Raw genomic sequence first — 22,263 nt, forward strand, 5'->3', positions numbered from 1 at the left:
AGGATCGTAAGACTGGGAATGAGTTGATAGTCAAAAGAATCCCCGGAAGAGAGGGTCGTATCTACAACACACCGGATTCTCGAAAGAAATAAAATGAGAGAGTCTTATCGGTGAAAACCTTCACAGGCACCGAAAGGCGATGTAAGATGAGGGATATGAAATGAGAGAGTCTTATTGGTGAAAACCTTCGCAGGCACCATAAGGCGCCGGGAGATGAGAGAAAAGAGAGAGTCTCATTAGTGAAAACCCCTCGAAGGGCACTATGAGGCGACAAGACGAATCAACAAAAGCTACCACATTTGCAACAGCATGGACAGTCACTTATCATCCCCAGCAAGTCAGACCATTCGGCAAATCGATTGATACAAATAGACTGGGTCGGGAATCTATGGTGCACGTCATGATCACGGGGACCAGTTGTGTCCTCCAGATAAGTTCTTTTGATTGTCTCCTCCCACAAAATATTGGTTCAGAAAGATTTTCTCTTTTCCATATCTTTATTTCTTTTCCTAAAAAATGTGTCTTTGAAGGATTTGTCAAAGCTTACTACCAGAAACCGAAGGGGAATTCATCCAATGCAGGATAATACAAACAGTCTTAAAGGCTGGCCCCAGGCAATGCAGGGATTGTGCTCGGAAATGTTGGAAGAAGTAAGCTCCAAAAGGGAGTGGTTTCGGGAGTTAGAAGCAGACTCCCACATCATGTGTTTTAAAAGAAAGCAGAAAAGGGGATAAATTGAAAACCAATCCCCAGCAGGCTAGAGACCCCCAACAGGCAACTTTGCCCGCCAACCAATTATGGGGACAAAGAGCAAGAAAATGGGAAGAGAGAAAAATGGCTCGCCAGAAAGGCACCCTCTACCACCACGATTAAAACTGATTAAATCCTTTTGTCCGCTGCAGGAAAACAAAGGATTGATGATGGCAGCAAGATGCACCGCCATGGAAGTCACCAAAAACCGGGGCAGAAAATTTTTTGCCAATTGTCGAAAATTTTCTCGGAAGAACGGGAAAGCAATTTCAATACATTTTAAGTTCTAGGTCGCCCACCAGTATAATGCGGGAATACATTTAAGTTCTAGGTCGCCCACCAGTATAATGCGGGAATACTTTTAAGTTCTAGGTCGCCCACCAGTATAATGCGGGAATACTTTTAAGTTCTAGGTCGCCCACCAGTATAATGCGGGAATACTTTTAAGTTCTAGGTCGCCCACCAGTATAATGCGGGAATACTTTTAAGTTCTAGGTCGCCCACCAGTATAATGCGGGAATACTTTTAAGTTCTAGGTCGCCCACCAGTATAATGCGGGAATACATTTAAGTTCTAGGTCGCCCACCAGTATAATGCGGGAATACTTTTAAGTTCTAGGTCGCCCACCAGTATAATGCGGGAATACATTTAAGTTCTAGGTCGCCCACCAGTATAATGCGGGAATACTTTTAAGTTCTAGGTCGCCCACCAGTATAATGCGGGAATACTTTTAAGTTCTAGGTCGCCCACCAGTATAATGCGGGAATACATTTAAGTTCTAGGTCGCCCACCAGTATAATGCGGGAATACATTTAAGTTCTAGGTCGCCCACCAGTATAATGCGGGAATACATTTTAAGTTCTAGGTCGCCCACCAGTATAATGCGGGAAATACATTTAAGTTCTAGGTCGCCCACCAGTATAATGCGGGAATACTTTTAAGTTCTAGGTCGCCCACCAGTATAATGCGGGAATACTTTTAAGTTCTAGGTCGCCCACCAGTATAATGCGGGAATACATTTAAGTTCTAGGTCGCCCACCAGTATAATGCGGGAATACTTTTAAGTTCTAGGTCGCCCACCAGTATAATGCGGGAATACATTTAAGTTCTAGGTCGCCCACCAGTATAATGCGGGAATACATTTAAGTTCTAGGTCGCCCACCAGTATAATGCGGGAATACTTTTAAGTTCTAGGTCGCCCACCAGTATAATGCGGGAATACATTTAAGTTCTAGGTCGCCCACCAGTATAATGCGGGAATACTTTTAAGTTCTAGGTCGCCCACCAGTATAATGCGGGAATACTTTTAAGTTCTAGGTCGCCCACCAGTATAATGCGGGAATACATTTAAGTTCTAGGTCGCCCACCAGTATAATGCGAGAATACTTTTAAGTTCTAGGTCGCCCACCAGTATAATGCGGGAATACTTTTAAGTTCTAGGTCGCCCACCAGTATAATGCGGGAATACATTTCAGTTCTAGGTCGCCCACCAGTATAATGCGGGAATACATTCAGCTCTAGATTTTGGAATCAGTCACCCCACCTGAAGACAGAAGGTTACAACAGAGATCCCCAAACGGGAAACAATAAAATCCCCAGCACCAAGAAGCAGACAACTGCAAAAGCAAGCGCACATTCAAAGGGAAGAAGGAACGCGTCTCAAAAGAAGTAGTTTGGGAACGTTGTAGCATGCCCAGTATAACAATTCTGATGAAAAGCCATACCACTGAAGAAACCATTGGAAGATCTAAAGAAGAAAGCCGTGTCCCCAGCAAATCAAGCAAAGTGATAAGAACTGACATTCAGAAAAGGTGAAGGACCAGCATCATCTCCAAGTTCACAAAATAAAGGCGTCGGAGGAAAGCATTAGCCGACAAGAAAGCAAGACAACAAGAACAAGTTGAAGATGGATGAAATTTCAGGATCCTCAGTTTAACTTAGCTTCTTGTTTTCCTTTTAGAGCAATGTAATAGGGAGATCGGTTGAGCAGTAGCATCCTACAGCAGCATACAACAGCGCACAACAACAGCAAACACTACAGTCACACGGTAGTCCCAGCTACCAAAATTTCCCGAACTACATTGACCTGATTCCTGTTTCAGCCCAGGATATGTAGGAAACCTCTGAAGCAAAGGTTCGGTCAAATCTTTTTCAAAAAATGCTTCACACGGAGTATTCGGACGGGCAAAAATCGCTCGCTTATCTTTGCGCGAAAACCCTTCGTGTCTTCGTGCAAAGAGGGGCAGCTGTAAGCACGTGATTTTTGCTTTACGAGCAATCGCTCCAAAAGAAAATAAAAATAGTGACAAATGATTTCGCTGTACAATTTTTCGATCTTTCCGTGACATGTGTTGTTAGTCGTTTGTGAGTCTGTCCATTTTGCATCTAGTCCTTATCAAACAAAAATACAAAAAATATATGTGGCGTTAAGAGAAAATTCAAAAAAAATATAAATATACGTGCATCGTCCGTTTTAGGTTGTGATTTAACTTACCTGGTATGATAATTATGTTGAAATAACATATTGTTATTTGTTTTAATTTCATTTGTTTTATTAATTATTTTTATTTTTATTTTTATTTTTTATTGGAAAACAAAAGAAGTTGAAATCAGTTGGGCCCAAAAAATAAGACAAAAACAGGCCCAAACCAACGATCTGACCCGGTCCAAACCCAGCCTGCCCAGGCACGGACTCAAACGACGTCGTATCGGCGTCCCCATTTGAAGCCGTTGATCTGATTCAAAGGAACGGTCCAGATCAGGTTGTCCAACTCACCTCAACGACGCCGTTTCAGGCAAGTTGAATCTGAGCCGTCCAACCTCATTGATCCAACGGTCCCTGGTTCCCTCATGACCCGACCTATTTAGCCGGTTTAACCCAACCCCTCACCTAAACCAAAACGACCCCGTTCCCATACCAAACGACCCCGTCCTGTTACCCACCAATAGATCTAAGCCGTTCAGATCACTTGATCTAACGGCTCCAATCTCTCTTCCCCTTCCATATATAAACTTGACCCTTTACCCCGCACCCCCTATCCGAACCCCCCCCCCCCCCTTCAGTCATCTCCTTCCCTGAACCCTGAAACCCCCAAACCCTAACGCCGCCCTGGTTTCCTTTCCACCAAAACCCGGCGGCACGAACGCCGGTGACCACCCCCTTCACACCCCTAAAGCATCCAACCACCCTGAACACGAATCCACTAACCACGAACCTCGAATCACTTTCGTTCGTCTCGAATCTTCATTTGAAGATTTGAGTCGAACCCGGATCTATGCCAAATCATCCCATCTTCATACCAGACACTCTCCTGACCTTCCTCGTGACCAAACCAAACTTGGTTTGGTCCGAATCTACCCACAACTCCCAAAAATCCAGATCTGGAAATCCAGACTTTAGAACACATGCACTTGGGGAATCCGGCCGGTTTGGACATAGGTTTGAGGTCTAATAGACCTTAATCAAGGTGTTCTCATGTGAGAACACCCTGATTAAAGTTTGTTCGGCCTCAAAAGTTCGAAGTCGAGTTTGATTTGAGTCCGTTTGATTTCAAACTTTTTCAGTAAGTTTCCTTTTCTCTTTGTTTGGTTCTAATTAAGTTGTCAGCATATTTCTTTGTGTTTGTTTGTTATTTTGTTATTTTTCATTCGGATTTCTTCCATCTCTGTTAAAGGCCTTTTATTTGGCCAATTGTCTTCTGTTTGTGTTCTGAATATACCCTGTGATATACGTGTTCATCAATTAGATTAATCGTCAAGCGAGTTTAATTCATATAAGTTCCCAGTGTTTGAACAAATTTATCTGAGGTCATTCGGGACTCTATACGTGTTGTTTATATGAACGATTGATTGTTATATGTTACGATTAATATAGTCGAGTCGATATATGTCGTCAATTAGTTTCAATCGTTAATGGTAACAACTTGATTCGTATTGCTTATTTCTGCTGTGATCGTATTTGAGTCTCATTAGGAACTGAATTGTATTGCCTGTTGATTTTGTTCAAATTAAAAGAACATCTAGGGGAAAGGTTATAATGGCAGATTCAGATTTTTGTTTTTAAACACACAATGCCATTTGGTTTGGACTGTGGGCAGCATGTGTATGGTTTGCTTTAAGGAATTAAAATAATCGGACAGCATGTGCTGTCAGATTATATTCCTACTGCCCATACTTTGTTTAAACAAACAAGTGATCAGTACACTTTAACAACCAAAAAGAGAGAGGGGCTGTCAGGGATTTCATGGGGGCTTGGTTATTTAAAACAAGTGAGTGGAAAAGCAACATGGGGGGGGGGGCAATTTTGAGTTGTAAAACAGACTGTAAAGTGTTAAGGTTAGGCTATAAAAGAGGAGACCATCCGTTAGAAAAGGAAGTTGATTTTTAAGTCTTGAGAGAGTCTATGAGTAAGAAAACTGGAAAAGGAAAAAAACAGGAATAAATTTCAGAACATTGTGAAGGAGTATTGCCTAGAAGAAACTGTGTAAGAATCCAGTTTGATCAGGTTGTCTTCGTGGCTTTGCTTTTTCTGTCGTTTGCCAAGTTTTCTTGTGGTCATTGGATTTCTGTTGCTGTTACATTCAACATTCTGGGCTGTTATTTCCTACTCTGTTTTACTGGGATTGTCCATTTGTTGTTCGACTCTTTGCTGAGCTTCATCATTATTGGCTGGTTGTTTGTTGCTGTGTTGTTGCTGTGAATCTGCTGATTGCTGTTGTTTGCTGTGTGCTACTCAGCTGACCCTTTTCCTTCTTCTTCTATTCCTCTACATCAGGTACACAACCAAGGCACTATCAAATGTAATTAGAACATTGAGCATGAATGCAAAAGAAAGGAAAAAGACTTGAAGTTGATTTTCATATATATACTGTTATATTAGATATCATGTATTGTATGATAATTTTCATTCTTGTATTGACAATCGAAGCAGCCTATATGCCTAATGTATATTAATATAAGTTAGCTAAATGGTAGCTTACATATGTATGCTGATAGGTGATAATATGTTCAATGAGATATGTTGCATTTCAGATTCTAGTTTACTTTGCAGTATATGTTGATATGTATACCAAGTATGAACACTGTACATCCTGGATTAAGTTCTTCCTTTTTCGGATTGATGGTCTCATATAACTAGTAAACCACCTGTTAAGACAAAGAATACCAAACTTGCAATATCAACCCCGTAAAGGTCGAGTTCAGACCAAAACAGGCCTAGTCGGCCTGCTTCGAGCAATCAGTGGCCCAGGTTTGGCCCATCACGCATGGGTCGAATTTGGGCCCATGACTACTTATTCGACTGACTGTGCGCGCAGCCTTGTTCCTGATTTTAGCATTTCCGAATTCTGTCATAAAATAACTTGCAAGCATTAATTAATTAGGATTATCTACTGCTTTCGATTGATAGAGACAAACACGACAAGAAACGTAGTTGCTATAGGATATCCTTTAAAAATAAGAATGAGATGAGTCTCGCCGAATAAAAACACAGATTGCGGGGCCCTAAGTAAATACTTGTTTTAAATTACTTAGAATTCAGGAGGGCCGCTTAGTGAATTCCGTGGCCTTTCCAAAAATAATAACGCGATAGTCTTTTTAGGCGCGTGTTTAATAATTTATTTTCTTAAGACTTAGGGTGTGCATTTCATGCGACCCAAATCCAAATCCCAAAACGTCAAGTAAGATATGTTCCGGATTGTGGGTGCATTTCATGTGACGCAATCCAAAGACATGTTTTAAGCGACGTTCACATTCCTTATAATGATAATTAATAAAGTGGTTAAAAGATAAAATTTGCACATGGTTCATAATTGTATTTAAAAATCAGAAAAATAAGCCGAATATAACAGCTGAGCGACCGTGCTAGAACCACAGAATTCGGGAATGCCTAACACCTTCTCCCGGGTTAACAGAATTCCTTATCCGGATTTCTGGTACGCAGACTGTAATATAGAGTCATTATTTTTTCCTCGATTCGGGATTAAAATTGGTGACTTGGGACACCCTAAATCTCCCAAGTGGCGACTCTGAAATAATTAAACCAATCCCGTTTCGATTGTCCTTTAATTGGAAAAAACTCCCCCTGCGTCCTCACGGGCGCGGAAAAAGGAGGTGTGACATGTTGTACTAAGGTTAACAAGAGTACCCAAACCTTCTTGAAAAGACCTCCAGAAATTAGCTGTAAATTGGGCACCTCTGTCAGATATAATAGAAAACGGAACTCCATGTAGCCGAACTATTTCCTTGATATACATGCTCGCATAGTCTTCAGCTGAATAGATGGTCCTAACTGGGAGAAAGTGAGCTGATTTCGTCAGCCTATCCACAATGACCCAAATAGAATTGAACTTATGGCGAGAATTGGGCAATCCTGTAATGAAATCCATATTAATCGATTCCCATTTCCAAGCTGGAATCTTAATATTTTGAAGTATCCCTCCAGGTGGCGTTCAGCTTTAACCTGCTGGCAGTTGGGACACTGAGCCACAAATGTGGCTATATCTTTCTTCATACTGTTCCACCAGTATAGCTGACGAAGATCATGATACATTTTGGTTGAACCAGGATGAACTGAGTACCGAGACTGGTGCATCTCTGTCATAATTTGCTTACGAAGCTCCCCAACATTAGGTACACACCATCGGCTTTTATATTTTAGAATTCCATCATCAGATTGCTCGAACAACTGCTTCTTCTGAAAAGGGATGCTCTCTTTAATTTTGACTAACTCCGGATCCTCAAATTGATGCATTTCTACCTCAGCTACCAGTGATGACCCCGCAATATTTTGGACTACTACACCCTGGTCACCTGTATCATGTAGCCGCACACTCAGGTTAGCCAATCGATATATCTCCTTAGTCATTTCTAATTTCCCAGCTTCTACATGCTTCAAGTTGCCCATGGATTTGCGACTCAACGCATCAGCTACCACATTCGCTTTGCCCGGATGGTACAAAATATCCACATCATAGTCCTTCAGCAATTCAAGCCACCTCCTTTGTCTCAAGTTCAACTCTTTCTGCTTAAATATATATTGTAAACTTTTGTGATCTGTATAGATATCCACATGAACACCATAAAGATAATGACGCCATATTTTCAAGGCAAATATAACGACTGCTAACTCAATATCGTGAGTCGGATAATTGTATTCATGCTTCCGCAACTGCCTCGAAGCATATGCAATAACTTTTCCATGCTGGATTAGAACACATCCCAATCCAACCCTGGATGCATCACAATATACCACATAACTTTCAAATCCTTCAAGAAGTGCTAGAACAGGTGCTAATGTTAAACATTTCTTCAACTCATGAAAGCTTCTTTCACATGCATCAGACCATTGGAACTTAACGGCTTTGTGTGTCAATTTTGTCATGGGAGCAGCAATAGAAGAGAAGTTCTCAACAAATCTCCGATAATAACCAGCTAAGCCCAAGAAATTACGAACTTCCGTAGGAGTTGTGGGTCTAGGCCAGTTTTGTACTGCTTTAATTTTCTGACCATCTACCTTAATACCTTCATCGGAAACGATATGCCCAAGGAAAGCCACTGAATTCAACCAAAATTCACATTTGGAGAATTTAGCATATAATTTCTGATTTTTCAAAGTCTGCAATACCACACGCAAATGATCCTCATGTTCTGCTTCTGATCGAGAATATACCAGAATATCATCAATGAAAACAATTACAAATATATCTAGAAATGGCTTGGAAACCCGATTCATTAAATCCATAAAAGCTGCTAGCGCATTAGTAAGACCGAAAGACATCACAAGAAATTCATAATGGCCATATCTAGTCTGGAAAGCCGTTTTCGGAATATCTCTCTCCTTAACTCGCAATTGGTGATAGCCGGATCGAAGGTCAATCTTTGAGAAATATTTGGCACCTTGCAACTGATCAAACAAATCATCAATTCTGGGTAAAGGGTACTTATTCTTGATAGTCACTTTGTTGAGCTGGCGATAGTCAATACACATTCTTAACGAACCATCCTTCTTACGAACAAACAACACTGGTGCACCTCAGGGAGATGTGTTGGGCCTGATAAAGCCCTTATTCAGAAGATCCTTCAACTGGGCTTTCAATTCTTTTAACTCAGCAGGAGCCATTCTGTATGGAGGAATAGATATTGGTTGAGTATCTGGAAGCATATCAATAGCAAAGTCGATTTCTCTTTCTGGAGTAAGACCAGGAAGTTCATCAAGAAATACATCAGGAAATTCATTCACGACGGGAACCGATTGAAGAGTTGGAGATTTCACCTCCATATCATGCACTCGTACCAAATGATAGATGTACCCTTTAAAAATCATCCTTCGAGCTTTAAGGTAAGAAATAAACTTTCCCTTAGGCGCTGCAGCATCACCTTTCCATTCAATAATAGGCTCACCTGGAAAATTAAAACGAACAATCTTTGTCCAGCAATCTACATTGGCATAACAAGAAGCCAACCAATCCATACCCATAGTGATATCAAAATCTACCATTTCTAGCTCATGCAAATCAGCTACGTATGACAGTCATGAATCTTCACGTCACAACTTCGATATACCCATCTAACTACAACAGGCTCACCCATTGGCATAGATACCTCAAAGGACTTATGCAACAATTCAGGCTCTCTATCCCATTTACTAGCAACGAAGGGGGAGATATACGACAATGTAGAACCAGGATCTATCAAGGCATACATATCGATAGAAAAGACGGATAATATACCTGTAACCATGTCCGGAGATGACTCTAAATCCCGACGACTCGATAAAGCATATATGCGATTCTGCTGACCTCCTGAACCAGAAGCTCCAAATCTTCCCCTACCCCTGCCAGCTGATGTCTACATACTCGACGTACCGAAGAAGAAGAAGAAGCCCCTGCAGATATCGTCGGCTGAGCCATACCCCCTCCACCTGTCATCGGACAATGTCTCATAATATGACCTGGCTGTCCACATGTATAACATGCATCAAAACCCTGGCGATATGGTCCAAAATGATTTCGGCCACATCGATCACATCTAGGAAACTGAGGCCTCATCTGACTGAACTCGCCTCTAAACTGTGGACCTGGGGTCCGTGAACTCTGATCTGGACCAGAATAAGTGGTCCGATCCTGTCGCTGTCCCTGAAACTGTGGTGGTGCACTGGCTGCCGGATAAGACTAATGCCGGGAAAACTGTGGCCTAAATCCACCTCGAAACTCTCCTATGTTACCTGCGAACCGCGCCCTCTTCTCTTGCCCTCTATCATGCTCTTGATTGGCTCGTTGTTGCCTCTTGCGATCCTTTAGACCCTGTGCATATGCTTGAATACAGGCAATATCCATTCCTTGGTTTAGAGAAGCTGTAGTGCACTCATTTATCAAGTGTGCCCCCAAACCACTAACAAACTGGTGTACCCGATCACTCATATCAGCAACAATCGTAGGAGCATACCTAGCCAAAGAGTTGAACTGCATGCTATATTCCCGAACGCTCATATTACCCTGTTCTAAGTGTAAGAACCTATCTCGTCGGGCTCTTCGAAGCTCGATTGGCAAATATTGCTGTAAAAATGCCTCAAAGAACTCCTTCCATGTCACTGGTGGCACATTAGGCCCCCGAGTCTGCTTCCAAGTCTCATACCATGTCACAACAACATCATGTAGTCTATAAGAAGTAAACTCCATTGACTCAACATCCGTGGCATGTATAATTTGTAAGGTCCGTTGCATAAGATCCAGAAAATCCTGTGGGTCAGCATTAGGATCAACCCATGTAAATACTGGAGGATCCAAGTTGATAAAGTCCCGAACTCTCGCACTCACGGACCTATCACCAATACCAAGGGTCTGGTGTTGGGCCTGGGAGGCCACTATTTGAGTCAACAATTATACAACACTCCGCATGTCTAGGTCCTGATCAGGAACAACTGGAAGAGGGACTGGAGGTATGTTAACTCCTCTACGCCCTTCCGGGGGTGGTGAGGGTACTGCCCCGGAAGCCTGAGAATCAGCCTCATTCTGTGGCTCATGTTGATCTACATTAGCAGGTGGAACCTGACTTGTGCCCTCTCCTGCCTCCTCATCCAACCTCTGAATAAATTTCATAGCCACTTGTCGTCTCCTAGTGTTAGGCATCACTGAGAAGGTAAACAAAAAGAGAATTAGGAATGAACACTTATGATTAGGCTCTATTGCACGATCTAGATCAAGAAGAAAGTAATAATCCTAAATGCCCAATAGCCTCATGTTTATAAGTGTGGTGCACAACACACCATAAACAAGACTCTACTAGATACAGCTTGCAGATTCCCTAGGACTGACCTGCTCTGATACCAAGTTTGTCACATCCTAACCTTGGGAGGTGTGGCTGGCACCCGATGCCCAAAGGCCCGAGCGAACCAACCATGAGATATGATCTGAAATATAATAACCTGCAGGCAGAAGAGCCCAATATATATATATATATATATATATATATATATATATATATATATATATATATATATATATATATATATATATATATATATATATATATATATATATATATATATATATATATATATATATATATATATATATATATATATATATATATATATATATATACAGTATAACAGCTATCCAGAAGGCCGATAGGGCGATACAAAAAAAAAATATATATATACAATGACCGCTAGTCTGCAAGCCTCTAAGAGTGTAAGACAATCTCAACAGGGCGACACAAAGCCCCCGATATGCCCAAGACCACACATATACATCTGTAATAGTACCTATTGACTCAAAGTCAGCAACTCCGAAGAAGTGGAGTGCGAAACCCAACGCTGATCCTGGGGTCCTACTGAGGAGGCATGCCGCTCTGTCTATCCGAACCTGTGGGCATGAACACAGCGCATAAAAATACGTCAGTACGAAATATGTACTGAATATGTAGGGCGACAAGTGTAACATGAAAAATGTAATTAACAAGAGAAGAGACATAGAGACAATTTGAATTCTGAAACTAGCCTCGGTAGGAAACTAAAATTCAACATGGATATAAATGTATGCTTGTGAAACCGTCGTTCACTATCGCTACTTATAATATATCACATTATATAATAATAAATCCCTCTGTGGGGCTATAATATCCATAACATACCCAGCCATAATAAAGGCTCGGTAGAATCGTACCCGGCCACGTGAAGCTCGGTAATCCCAACTGATCAGTGGTTACACAATATGTGTCATACCCGGCCGTCTATAGTGCGGCTCGGTAATGAAAGTAAATACATACATATACTAAATCATGAATTATATAGGTGCAATGCGAAATCAACCTTAAAAGACGTATTCTAAGAAGAGTCGAAGTGGCCTATCATCATTATTCCCCGACTATCATGGTTGTGGCTAAAATATTTAATTTTCAACTACGAGCCAACAAGTACTAAGAACATGAGAGTTATGTATTACGAATACCTTTGAAGTAAGTGTTCCTTATTCATGATTTATATGAATGTCGAAATGAGAACGAGTAAAAAGGCTCTAGTTCTTTTTAAACAAGGAACAAGGAAAACCGAGAATTCATAGATATTCTCTGAAGTAAGCACTCTATGAGAAAGGATCAGGTCTAAGCATCTTTATAAGTTGAAGGTGAAATAACTCGAATCCGACGAAACAGTTCGATAAACATTTATTTGAATTCTAGTCATGCCGAAAAGTATAGCGAAAGCCCTACATACCTTGTCGATGGAGTTATATACTGTTTCCGAGACCTCTAAAGCCTTAGGAATGATTTCCTACATAATACGAACCATTCAAAATCAAATTCAAGCTCATAGCTTATATAATTCTTCATTTAGACATTTACGCGAACAACTTGTGGCCATGAATTTGTAGACTCTTTTGTAGATTAATTTCCCCCCAACACACCACCAAATTTTACTTTACTACATCTCCTCATCGACAGGATTCCATCCATGTCTTCACAGATCCAAACAACACAATAAACCCATATAGAACAGCCCCAACAATCAAGCCATATTAAGAGAGGTTTCTTAACTCAAAATTCGAAATTACTTCAAGGCGGAGTCTTGCTATAAAAAGTGAAACACCGAAGAGTTCACGATTCCGAAGCTACCGTGGTGCTCTCCATCTTGAGGATGACAAAATTATTGTTATGATTGGCTAGATGGATGGGAGGAGTTTGAGAGGAAATCCCTAGGTTTTTGGTTCTGTTTTGGAGAGGATAAAACGTAGGGGTTCTGTTTTAAAAATTGACTTAAATAAAGAAATTTTGACTAAACCCGACTAGGCACACTGTTCCCGTAACAGTGTGCACCCCTGTACAAAAATGTTAATATCTCTCTACTTCGAAGTCGTATTAACGAATGGTTTGTTGCGTTAGAAATTAGACTCATAGACCTTCGATTCGGTAGGTAGAACACACCATAACTCCCAGTATATTGAGAGAAAAGCTCATCAACATTTTATCCAAATTCCAGTGAAATTTAAACCCGTAACTTGCGCGCGATCTTTGTCGAATTTTTAATCACAACTCAAATGACTTCCAATCTTAATGTATAACTACCGCATCATTTAAATATCTCATAGAAATTATCTTCCTATCGAATTAGCCCATTTACAACATGATAACGCCGAATACACAAGGTGTAACACAAACTTTGGGTTTTCCCATTTGAACACTCGAACTCATGATTCCCTTAACTAACAAACACATCTGACCCTTGAGCCTATGCGCGTGTATTACACATACACAGAAGTGTCCATCTAGTCAGCAATTGACCAATCCAAAACTAAGACCCCACCCAACTAATGACATGTGTAATTTTTAAATAAAAATTGTCACCTATATTTATATTTTAAAAATAAAAATAAATACAATAAAAAAGAAAACACTTAATCCCTTCCAACTTCCTCTTCCCCTTCCCCGTTCTTTCCCATCTCGCCCCCTCTCCCCCACACCTGCAACTCTTTCTTCTACTTCCATATCAACACTCCCTTCCTAGGTTCTTCTTCGTCTTCTCCTCTTTCTATTTTTTTCTAGCTAGGTAGATTGGCGGAGAAATTTTTCGATCAGCACTGTCGCAGAATTTGTTTTCTTTAAAGTTGTGACTTTTAATTTGTTGTAATGGCCAATTGGCGTGACCTCTTCAACAACAGGAATCGATTGGCATTGCTCTTGGGCGATTTGGACCACTGGAATGCCATCTCAGACCAACTGGAGCCGCCGGAGAGTTGCAGCAAAATGAACAAGGTGAATGCCATCTCCGACCCAGAATTGAAGAATGCCATCTCCGACCCAGAATTGAACAAGGCGAAATGATTATTTTGAGTTACTGGTGCTTAATTAGCAAAAACTCACAAAAAAACAAGATGAAATGATTATTTTGAATTAGCAGTGAGCCCGCAAAGACCGCTGAGAAATTGCTATTGGCGGCTAGACACAGTTGACATCTTACTGAATAGTTCAAAACTGTGGTGGATGTGATTGTTGGTACAATTAAAGGTTTGCAGGTTAAATTGGAAGAAAGCAATAATACTTGTGTGAAAGTCCTGGAAGAAAAGGAGATTCACCAAGAGAGGATCTCCCAACTGGAGACTGATCTAGATGCGTCAAATGATCTTTGCAATGAGATGAAGCTTAAGTTAGAGGATTATCAGGCAAAAGAGGATAATATCAGGGAGAAAGAAGCTGAAGTTTTGTCTCTTAATTCTAAAAATGGAGGAAGGGAGTATTTTAGAAGGAATGAATAAGAACACAATTAAACATAACCCATTTTGTACTGTTGGGCGTTGGGAAGAAAATTTTCACGCTCCAGTGCATCGTGTTCCTCACGCGGGCTACTGATTAGGATCGACTAGCGCCACATAGGCATGATCAATGGTCAAATGTGTTTATTAGTTACGGAAAAAACGAGTTCGAGTGTTCAAATGGGAAAACCCAAAGTTTGTGTATCGGCTTTAAAAAACCCGACAAGTTTAAGTGGTCAGGAAGCCATTTCGCCAAATAAAAATAAATAAATAAAATATAAATTAGAAAAACAAAGAAAATGATCTAACAGAATAATTGATAAAGGGTAATTCTGTAAATTTATCAAGCAACAAGTTGCAGGCTCTGATGTGCCATTGATGATTTTGGTTTTAACTTGTTCATTCATTGAGTCAGACACTTGAGTGAGGAAGCTGGCATGGCAGCCTTTACAATCATACAAAATAATTAAATAAATAACGAAAATGAATGATTAACTTAATATAGGAATTTAAAAATAAATTAATAGGAATTTACTTTTATCAGTAGTAAATGCAACTAATTAATTAAATATAATTAGAAGTGTCATAAGTGGGCCTTCATCAGTAGAACTAAAATAAATCAACTGAAAATGAATGGTAAAATTAATTTAAGAGCCTCACATATTAGCACTAAATGCAACTAATTACTGTAGGTAATAAATTTTCTTCTTTTTTCCTCGAAAATTGGGATTTGGTTGGAGTTAAGCGGCCAGTCAAATAAGCAGCGGTGTATAGCGCACAGATTTCAGGCGCTAAACTAGTATATCGGAGTAAATTCGTGGGGCAAAAGTTGCCGTTGAGGTATAGCACAGAGAATTTCGGCGTTATGTATAGAAAAGTAATATTTTTTACGCTCGTTAACATAACATTTATCCAAAAAGACAATAGAAAGGTTCCAGACTCGTTCCACATGCAACAATTTTGTAAGCAAATGAAAGCACAGAGCTAAGTTTGCATTTCACCAAAACAATTACTACTAAAAGCATTATATTACATTCTCCATTTCCAAAATGTTTACAACTTGGATCTTATTTAGTACATTCCATTAGAACACAAAGGCAAATCTTTATATTACATAATCATACAGGAGCACACGCATTTGGATATATATAAATAATGTCAGAGCTACGAGAGGAGTTGAATACAGTTCTGCCGCGGAATAAAAATAGCTTCCAAAGGTTTATCCTTACTCAAATTTACCTTAGAATTATAGCATGCATCCAGGTTATTTTCCTCTTCAACATTTTTCCAGTCAAACCACTGAATCAATGAACCCAACACCAATGAAACAGTGCGCAAACCCATATTGGCTCCAGAACATGCTCTTCTCCCCATTCCAAATGGTATAAACTTATAATTAAACCCTTCTTTTTCTCCTAATTCCATAGCCTCAAATCTCTCGGGTTTAAACTTTTCGGGCTCATCCCATAACTTAGGGTCCCTATGGATCGCCCAAGCGTTGACCATTAGGATCGTATGTTTTGGTACTTGATATCCCGCAACAGTACAATTTTCTGACGAGTAGTGAGGCAATAGAAGTGGTACTGGAGGGTACAACCGCAGCGTCTCGTTTATAACACAGTGCAAATAAGGAAGCTTGGCGAGATCAGATTCGTTTAGCAATCGCTTGTTCCCAACTTTGCTATCAATCTCAGATCTTAGTTTTTGAAATGCCTGAGGGTGAGCTAAAAGAAGTCGCATTGCCCATTGAATGGTCATTGATGTGGTCTCTGTTCCAGCAACAAACAAAACCTGGACCACCACACGTTTTTTAGCCTAAATTTATGCATACATATTGCACATTTCATCTTGTCCATGGAGAGTTGAATTTCTTGACAATGACATTAGTAGTTTGACTTCAGGTATGTACGTTTGACTTTAAACTATAGACTAAAAAATGTACATACGTGAAGAGGATATTAAACTATGAGTAACGACCAATAATAAGCGAGCTTAATAACCTTAAATTTTTGGTTTTACCCTTAAATAATAAGTTTCAAAAGTCTATTTTTATTTCTTAAATTCCATGCTTATTCAAATATCATTACATAAGAGTATACTACAAGAAAAAGCTTAATTTGTAGGGGTTTATTTAGGGAGGTCATAAGAAACCCCCACTAGTCGTTAGTTTTGTGGCGTTTGTACCCATCCCCTCAAAATAATTGTGTTTGCGGAGGTTTATCTATAGGGGTTGTAAAAGAACCCCCACTAAAAGCCAGTCAAAGTTTTGATTCTTTGTGTTTCCCGCGATAACTATGACCCATTCCCTCCATTCCTTTTCTTTTTTCATATTTCCCTCGTTTTATTGCTCTTTAAAAAATCACAAAATAAGATTTGAAAATATTTCAGAGATGTCTCATCAATACGCGCTCGCTGCTGTCCAACCTATCTCGTCTCTGCTCTCATCGCTGCTGCCCAACCGTCGTTGCTCTGTCTCCCCATCACAGGGCACCATCGTATTACAACTCATCTACCACTACTCTCTCTCTCTCTCTCTCGCAGCCCATAGACTTCGACAGTCAAACCCTAATTTTGCTGGTGGGAAATTAAAGGTGGAATAACATTCACTAGGTTTATTTTTCAAGAATTGATTGCATAACTCGTACAGATTTTGTTTCCTTGCGTTGTTCATTGATATGCTGCAGATCTCACTTTATATTTTACCATTGTGAAGTCAGCAATAGTTTACCAGTACCTAGTCGTTGCTTAAATTGTTAGGGTTGTTGCATAGAGAATTTTAGGGGCCAAAGCTTTGAGTAATTTTAAACGATCCCTAACTTCGTTGGTGATCGCTATATAAATCTCCTCACTCTTATATCTCAAGTCCTAGTGCTCTTTGCTTCACTATTCTACAACTCTAAAAGGTATAACAGATCCCCCTTGCTGCCTTTTATTTTTGGTTCTTACCATTGCAATTTTAGTTTTTTTCTGTTGTTTTAATCTTATTCTTGTGCACAGACAAACTTGTAAGATTATTTTTACTGTATTTACTTATGTGTATAGTGCATGCCAATTGTTTGATGAAATACCGTTATTTATTCTCCCATTGAACTCTGCAAGCAGATAAAAGAACTAAAATGATCCAATGTATAGCAGAAATTTGAAGCTACGTGTTTGGAGATGAAAAAGGCTATGTATGAGGTAAACCTCACCTCTCTAAATTAACTTTTCTTTGTATAATAACTGGTGACATTATATGTTTGATAATTCTCTTGTTCCTTGGGGTTATTAACAAGGTCTTATGTAAGCTTCCTTCACTAAACTGATCCTCTCAAATAAGAGGCTTTTTCCACACCAACTGAAAGTTTGACCTTAGAGCTTTAGGATGGTTGAATAAATTGAACTATGACCATATTCATCAACCAAAAATAAAAAATAAAAGAATAAAAGTCATGATCATAAATTGCAGATGTTGCTATGACTGTTGCATGGTACTTCATTTCCTATAAGATACGCAATGGATGACCAATAACTTCGGGTGCCCAATAAATATGTCTTGCATCTTTTTGCTACAAAACAGGTCCATTGGGTTTAATAGGAGGAAAAGTTAAGGAAAAACTATATATACTTGCCCCTCGTCCTTACTCATCTCATGTTATTTGAAATTTGTAGTAGTTTGGACATACTTAATACTTCAACTTCTCTCAGTGATTAATAAAATGCAAGAAGTCACAGAAACTATATTCTAATTTTTGCAGTTGGGTGGGAGCTTTATACTTTATATTCTGCCTGTCAAGGATTTATATTCTATATTTAGCTTTGGTAGTCTGAAATGGTTAGTGAGGATTCATATAGCTAACCCACTAGCTTGGAAATTGAGGCGTAATAGTAATAGTAGTACAACTGTTGTTGCCCTTAGTTTTATTAGGAGACTACTCTCTTCTTATATAAAAAATATATTTACTTCATTTTTTCAGTTGCATGAGATTTATGTTTCTCCCTGTTTGAGCTCCTAAGCATTTATGTCATTTCAGTATAATAAATATATGGCTGTTGGATTTCCATGTTAGTGAAGGGAATAAATAATGAGGTAGTCAATATGTTTCCTGAAAGCTCAAGGGTAATGTTAGTTCTACGGTTGCTTTCCTCCGGAAGATTTTGACTTCTGAGAAAGCTTACTAGTTAAATTATTTGCAACAGTAGATTTAGCTATGGAAAGAAAAAGTTTATTTAGATTGGTCAATGTACCCATTTGTCTTGTCAAGGCTCTGCATAATTTGAATTCTTGATTGCATTGAATGTAAATTTTTGTAACTTTATCTACAACATATGTTCTGGACTACAAGAACATTGAGAACTCCCTGTTCTTAGTTAAGTTCAGGTTTTTATAACCTATCAATTTCTTTTCCATTGTATCATTACCATGCTATTTCCAAAGAGTTAATAGTTTTCTTAAGAGTTTTAGTACCTCCTGTCATTTGTGTTTCGGCAGTCTCTGGAGTCTTAGCTAAAGAGCAGTACTCTATTCTATTTAGAGTAAATGGTGGAGCTAAATATTATGTAATGAAAATATACAGTTTTTACTATCCTAGCTAGTTGGTCACCGTATTATATTTCATACTTGATAATAACTTTGTTTAATTCGGTATGGATTTGAATATGTAATGTTTCTCAATAAAACATTAATATCATATTCGGGGGGTTATAAAACCCCACATACTTTTTTTCTAAAAAGCTGAAAACATATTATGGGCTTTAAAAATCCCCGTGGTATTTTTTTTTGAAACATTAAAACTATATTAATGGAGGTTCTAAACCGTCACAAATTGATTTAAAAACCCCCACAATGTAAATAGTCATTTTGTGGCGTTTGTCGTGGAGGTTTTAAAAAACTGCCTCAAATATGCTTGTGGAGAACGTAACTGTGGCGTTTTTAAAAACCGCCACAATACAATTTGTAAGGGTCAAAAACCGTCACAAATTGACAAAATAACCCCCATAAGTTGAGCCTTTTCTTGTAGTATATATAAGTTAAATCCTCTTGCCAATACTAGTAGTCTAGGTTTAATATCCTCTTCACGTGTGTGCGTTCTTCCTTAGATATTTTAGGTTTCTCAAATTGTGATAGGTGATTGTTACAAACAGGAAAAATCATATGAAAAAATTATGGTCAAAGAAAAATTAGTTTGACTCTTGAAAACGAAAACAGTACTAATTAATAAGTCTAGCGCACGAGGAATATATTCAATTTATTGATAGCACTAACTTTGAGAACGTACCACTAGAAGGCTTTTAATAAGATCATCTGTGTAGAATTCAGGTTCAGATTGTTGCAGAGACAAGAGAGTTTCAACCAGCGTCTTCTTCTCATTCTCCTTGGTTACATTAGCAGTACTAACGGACTCTGAAACAGTAATACTAGTACTACTTTTCTTCTGTCGAAATTCGTCAAGTAAGCTGCTCAAGAATTCATTTCTCTTCGTATTCGTTAATACCATCTTTTTCTCGATCCCTTTGTACCCAAACCATTTCAACACTGGTAAGAAATCACACACGTTCAAAACCAATAAGTTGGCAAAGAAAAAACCTCTCATCTCTTCAATAGTTTTTTCCCCCTTCTCTTTTCCTATATCTTCCTCACTTACACAACATTTTCCAGTACCAATTCTCATCATAACGTTAAAAGCAAAAGCAAAAGCCCAATGGCTCAAATTAAGTACTCTCATGCTGCCACGTGTACTTTTCGAGCTGGCTTTAAACAAAGAGCGAATTAAGATTCCAAGTTCTTCATTCCGAATTGTAGAAGACTTTTGAAGACTATTAGAAGAGAATAACTCAACCGCTGTTTGGCGGCGGAGAACTCTCCAGAGATTGCCGTAAGGGGCCCAGAAAATAGCTGTATAGTTAAAAGAAAACCGGTCTCCTAGCATGCTACGTGGCCGGTTCGCAAATATGATATCGTTTTTAGTAAAGCATTCTTCCACGGCAGATGGGGAAGATACAACAAGTAAATTTCGGCAACCGAACCAGAGATATAAAACCGGTCCATATTTAGTTGATAAGGAGGTTAATGTCTGGTGTAGGGAATTTTTTATAAGGTAAAGATGACCGATTATTGGGAGACACAAAGGACTAGGTGGTAAATGTTTCCTGGGACGAAGAAAATGTTTTAGTAGTAAAATGACAAGAAAAAACAGAAAGATCTCCGGGTAGTAAGAGTAATATAGGTTTTGCATGCCTGAAACAACAGAAAATGCTTGAGCTTAGAACTCTGGATAACTCTTTGCAGTGAAAGCCTCTTTTTAAATAGACGGCCCTCAGCCCTTCTCTATTTAATATTTTAATACTGGTGTTGTTGAATGATCATGTGAAACTCAATTAAATTGTGAAACTCAACAGAGTTTGCTACTGAACTGTAGGTTAAAATATCATGTTGGAAATATATGGTGGCCCTTCATAATATCATAAGGGAAAGGTATTTAAAATTACTTCACTCTTATACTAAATGTTCATAGGGTGATCTCCTTTTAAATTTTCTCTCTCCTCTTTTCTTCTCTCGGTGCACGTTAGGTGAACTGCTAACCTACGCCATCCGAAATGGGAGGAAGAGGACGAGCGAAGAAGAATGCTAGCAAAACACCAGTCATTGAGAGGAGATTGACGGACATCATCACACGCAAGCAAGGAAAACGAAACACTAAAGCAAAGGAGAAAATACAAGAGGAAGATCTGGAACAGGACAGTGACAGTGATCCAAATTGGTCGGATTTGGGTAATAATCGAGTCAAAATGGTAACACCGGTGAGTTCTAGCACTCAATTGACACCTATGGTGAATTCTGGTAAAGGAATTGTTGCAGTGCTGAATGCAAGTGAGCAGCCGAGCTCGAGCAAGGTCCAGACTAATGGAATAGTGCATGCAAGTCCACCAAAGGAACAGAGGAACTCAACAGAGTGATAGACAGAACAAAACTTCGCAGAAAAAAGCAGATCCAGCAGTGGATAAGGGTAGATCATGGGCAGGACTTTTCCAAGAGAACAAAATGGCAGCAAAAGGTATGAATCTAACTTACATACCTCCTGTGATGCCTCATGTGATGAAGGATAGTGAAGTAGTGGTACAACTGATGGAAGAGGATATCGAAGAGGAGAATCAAAAGTGGAATCGAGCACTTATACTTTATGTGGTAGGGAATACTCCATCAATTGGAGCTATTGAGAGATTCATAGTTAACCAATGGGCTAATGTTCAGAAACCTAAAGTGCTCTACCATAACGATGGGTACTTCATTATATTGTTAAGCAACATTGAAGAGAGAGAGAGGATGTGATGCTGAATGTGCCTTATACACTGAATAACAGGCCAATTATTATTAGGCCATGGTCGGAGAGCTTTGATTTCAATGAAGAAGTTCTGAAAACCATTCCCTTAGGGGTGAAACTCCCAAAGTTGCCACTCAACTATTGGAGTAAGAAGGTTTTAAGTAAAATTGAAAGTGGATTGGGGAAGGCAGTGTATGCTGATGCTTGTACTACAATAGCTGAAAGAGTCTCATATGCCAGGGTTCTAATTGAAATGGATGTTACAAGACTTTTGCCAGAGAGGATTAAACTATATGATCCTAGAGGGAAGGTGATAGAGCAGATGATTCAGTGTGATTAGAAGCCACACTACTTCCAAACATACTGCCAGCTAGGCCATTCATGTAGAGATTAGAAGCAACAGAAACAAGAAGGAATAATACAGAAGAATATAGAAATAAAGCAGAAGTAGGAGTGGAAGAAAGTCA

The 22,263-nt window shown here is 39.2% G+C and overlaps 2 protein-coding genes across 2 annotated transcripts; both read right to left on the minus strand.

Annotated features, from left to right (window-relative positions):
- Positions 1 to 7,063: 7,063 nt before the first annotated feature.
- LOC142170161 (uncharacterized) lies at positions 7,064 to 10,427 on the minus strand. The gene is made up of 3 exons (XM_075231992.1): positions 9,974 to 10,427; positions 9,549 to 9,907; positions 7,064 to 7,771 (listed from the first exon to the last, which is right to left on the minus strand). The coding sequence occupies exons 1-3, from the start codon at positions 10,425 to 10,427 to the stop codon at positions 7,064 to 7,066; spliced, it is 1,521 nt and encodes a 506-aa protein (XP_075088093.1).
- Positions 10,428 to 15,504: 5,077 nt separating this feature from the next.
- On the minus strand, positions 15,505 to 20,754 carry LOC107784376 (cytochrome P450 81C13-like). The gene is made up of 2 exons (XM_016605506.2): positions 19,754 to 20,754; positions 15,505 to 16,286 (listed from the first exon to the last, which is right to left on the minus strand). The coding sequence occupies exons 1-2, from the start codon at positions 20,708 to 20,710 to the stop codon at positions 15,660 to 15,662; spliced, it is 1,584 nt and encodes a 527-aa protein (XP_016460992.2). The 5' UTR covers positions 20,711 to 20,754; the 3' UTR covers positions 15,505 to 15,659.
- Positions 20,755 to 22,263: the final 1,509 nt, after the last annotated feature.

This window comes from Nicotiana tabacum, chromosome 16, assembly GCF_000715075.1.
Source record: "Nicotiana tabacum cultivar K326 chromosome 16, ASM71507v2, whole genome shotgun sequence".
NCBI classification, from domain to species: Eukaryota; Viridiplantae; Streptophyta; class Magnoliopsida; order Solanales; family Solanaceae; genus Nicotiana; species Nicotiana tabacum.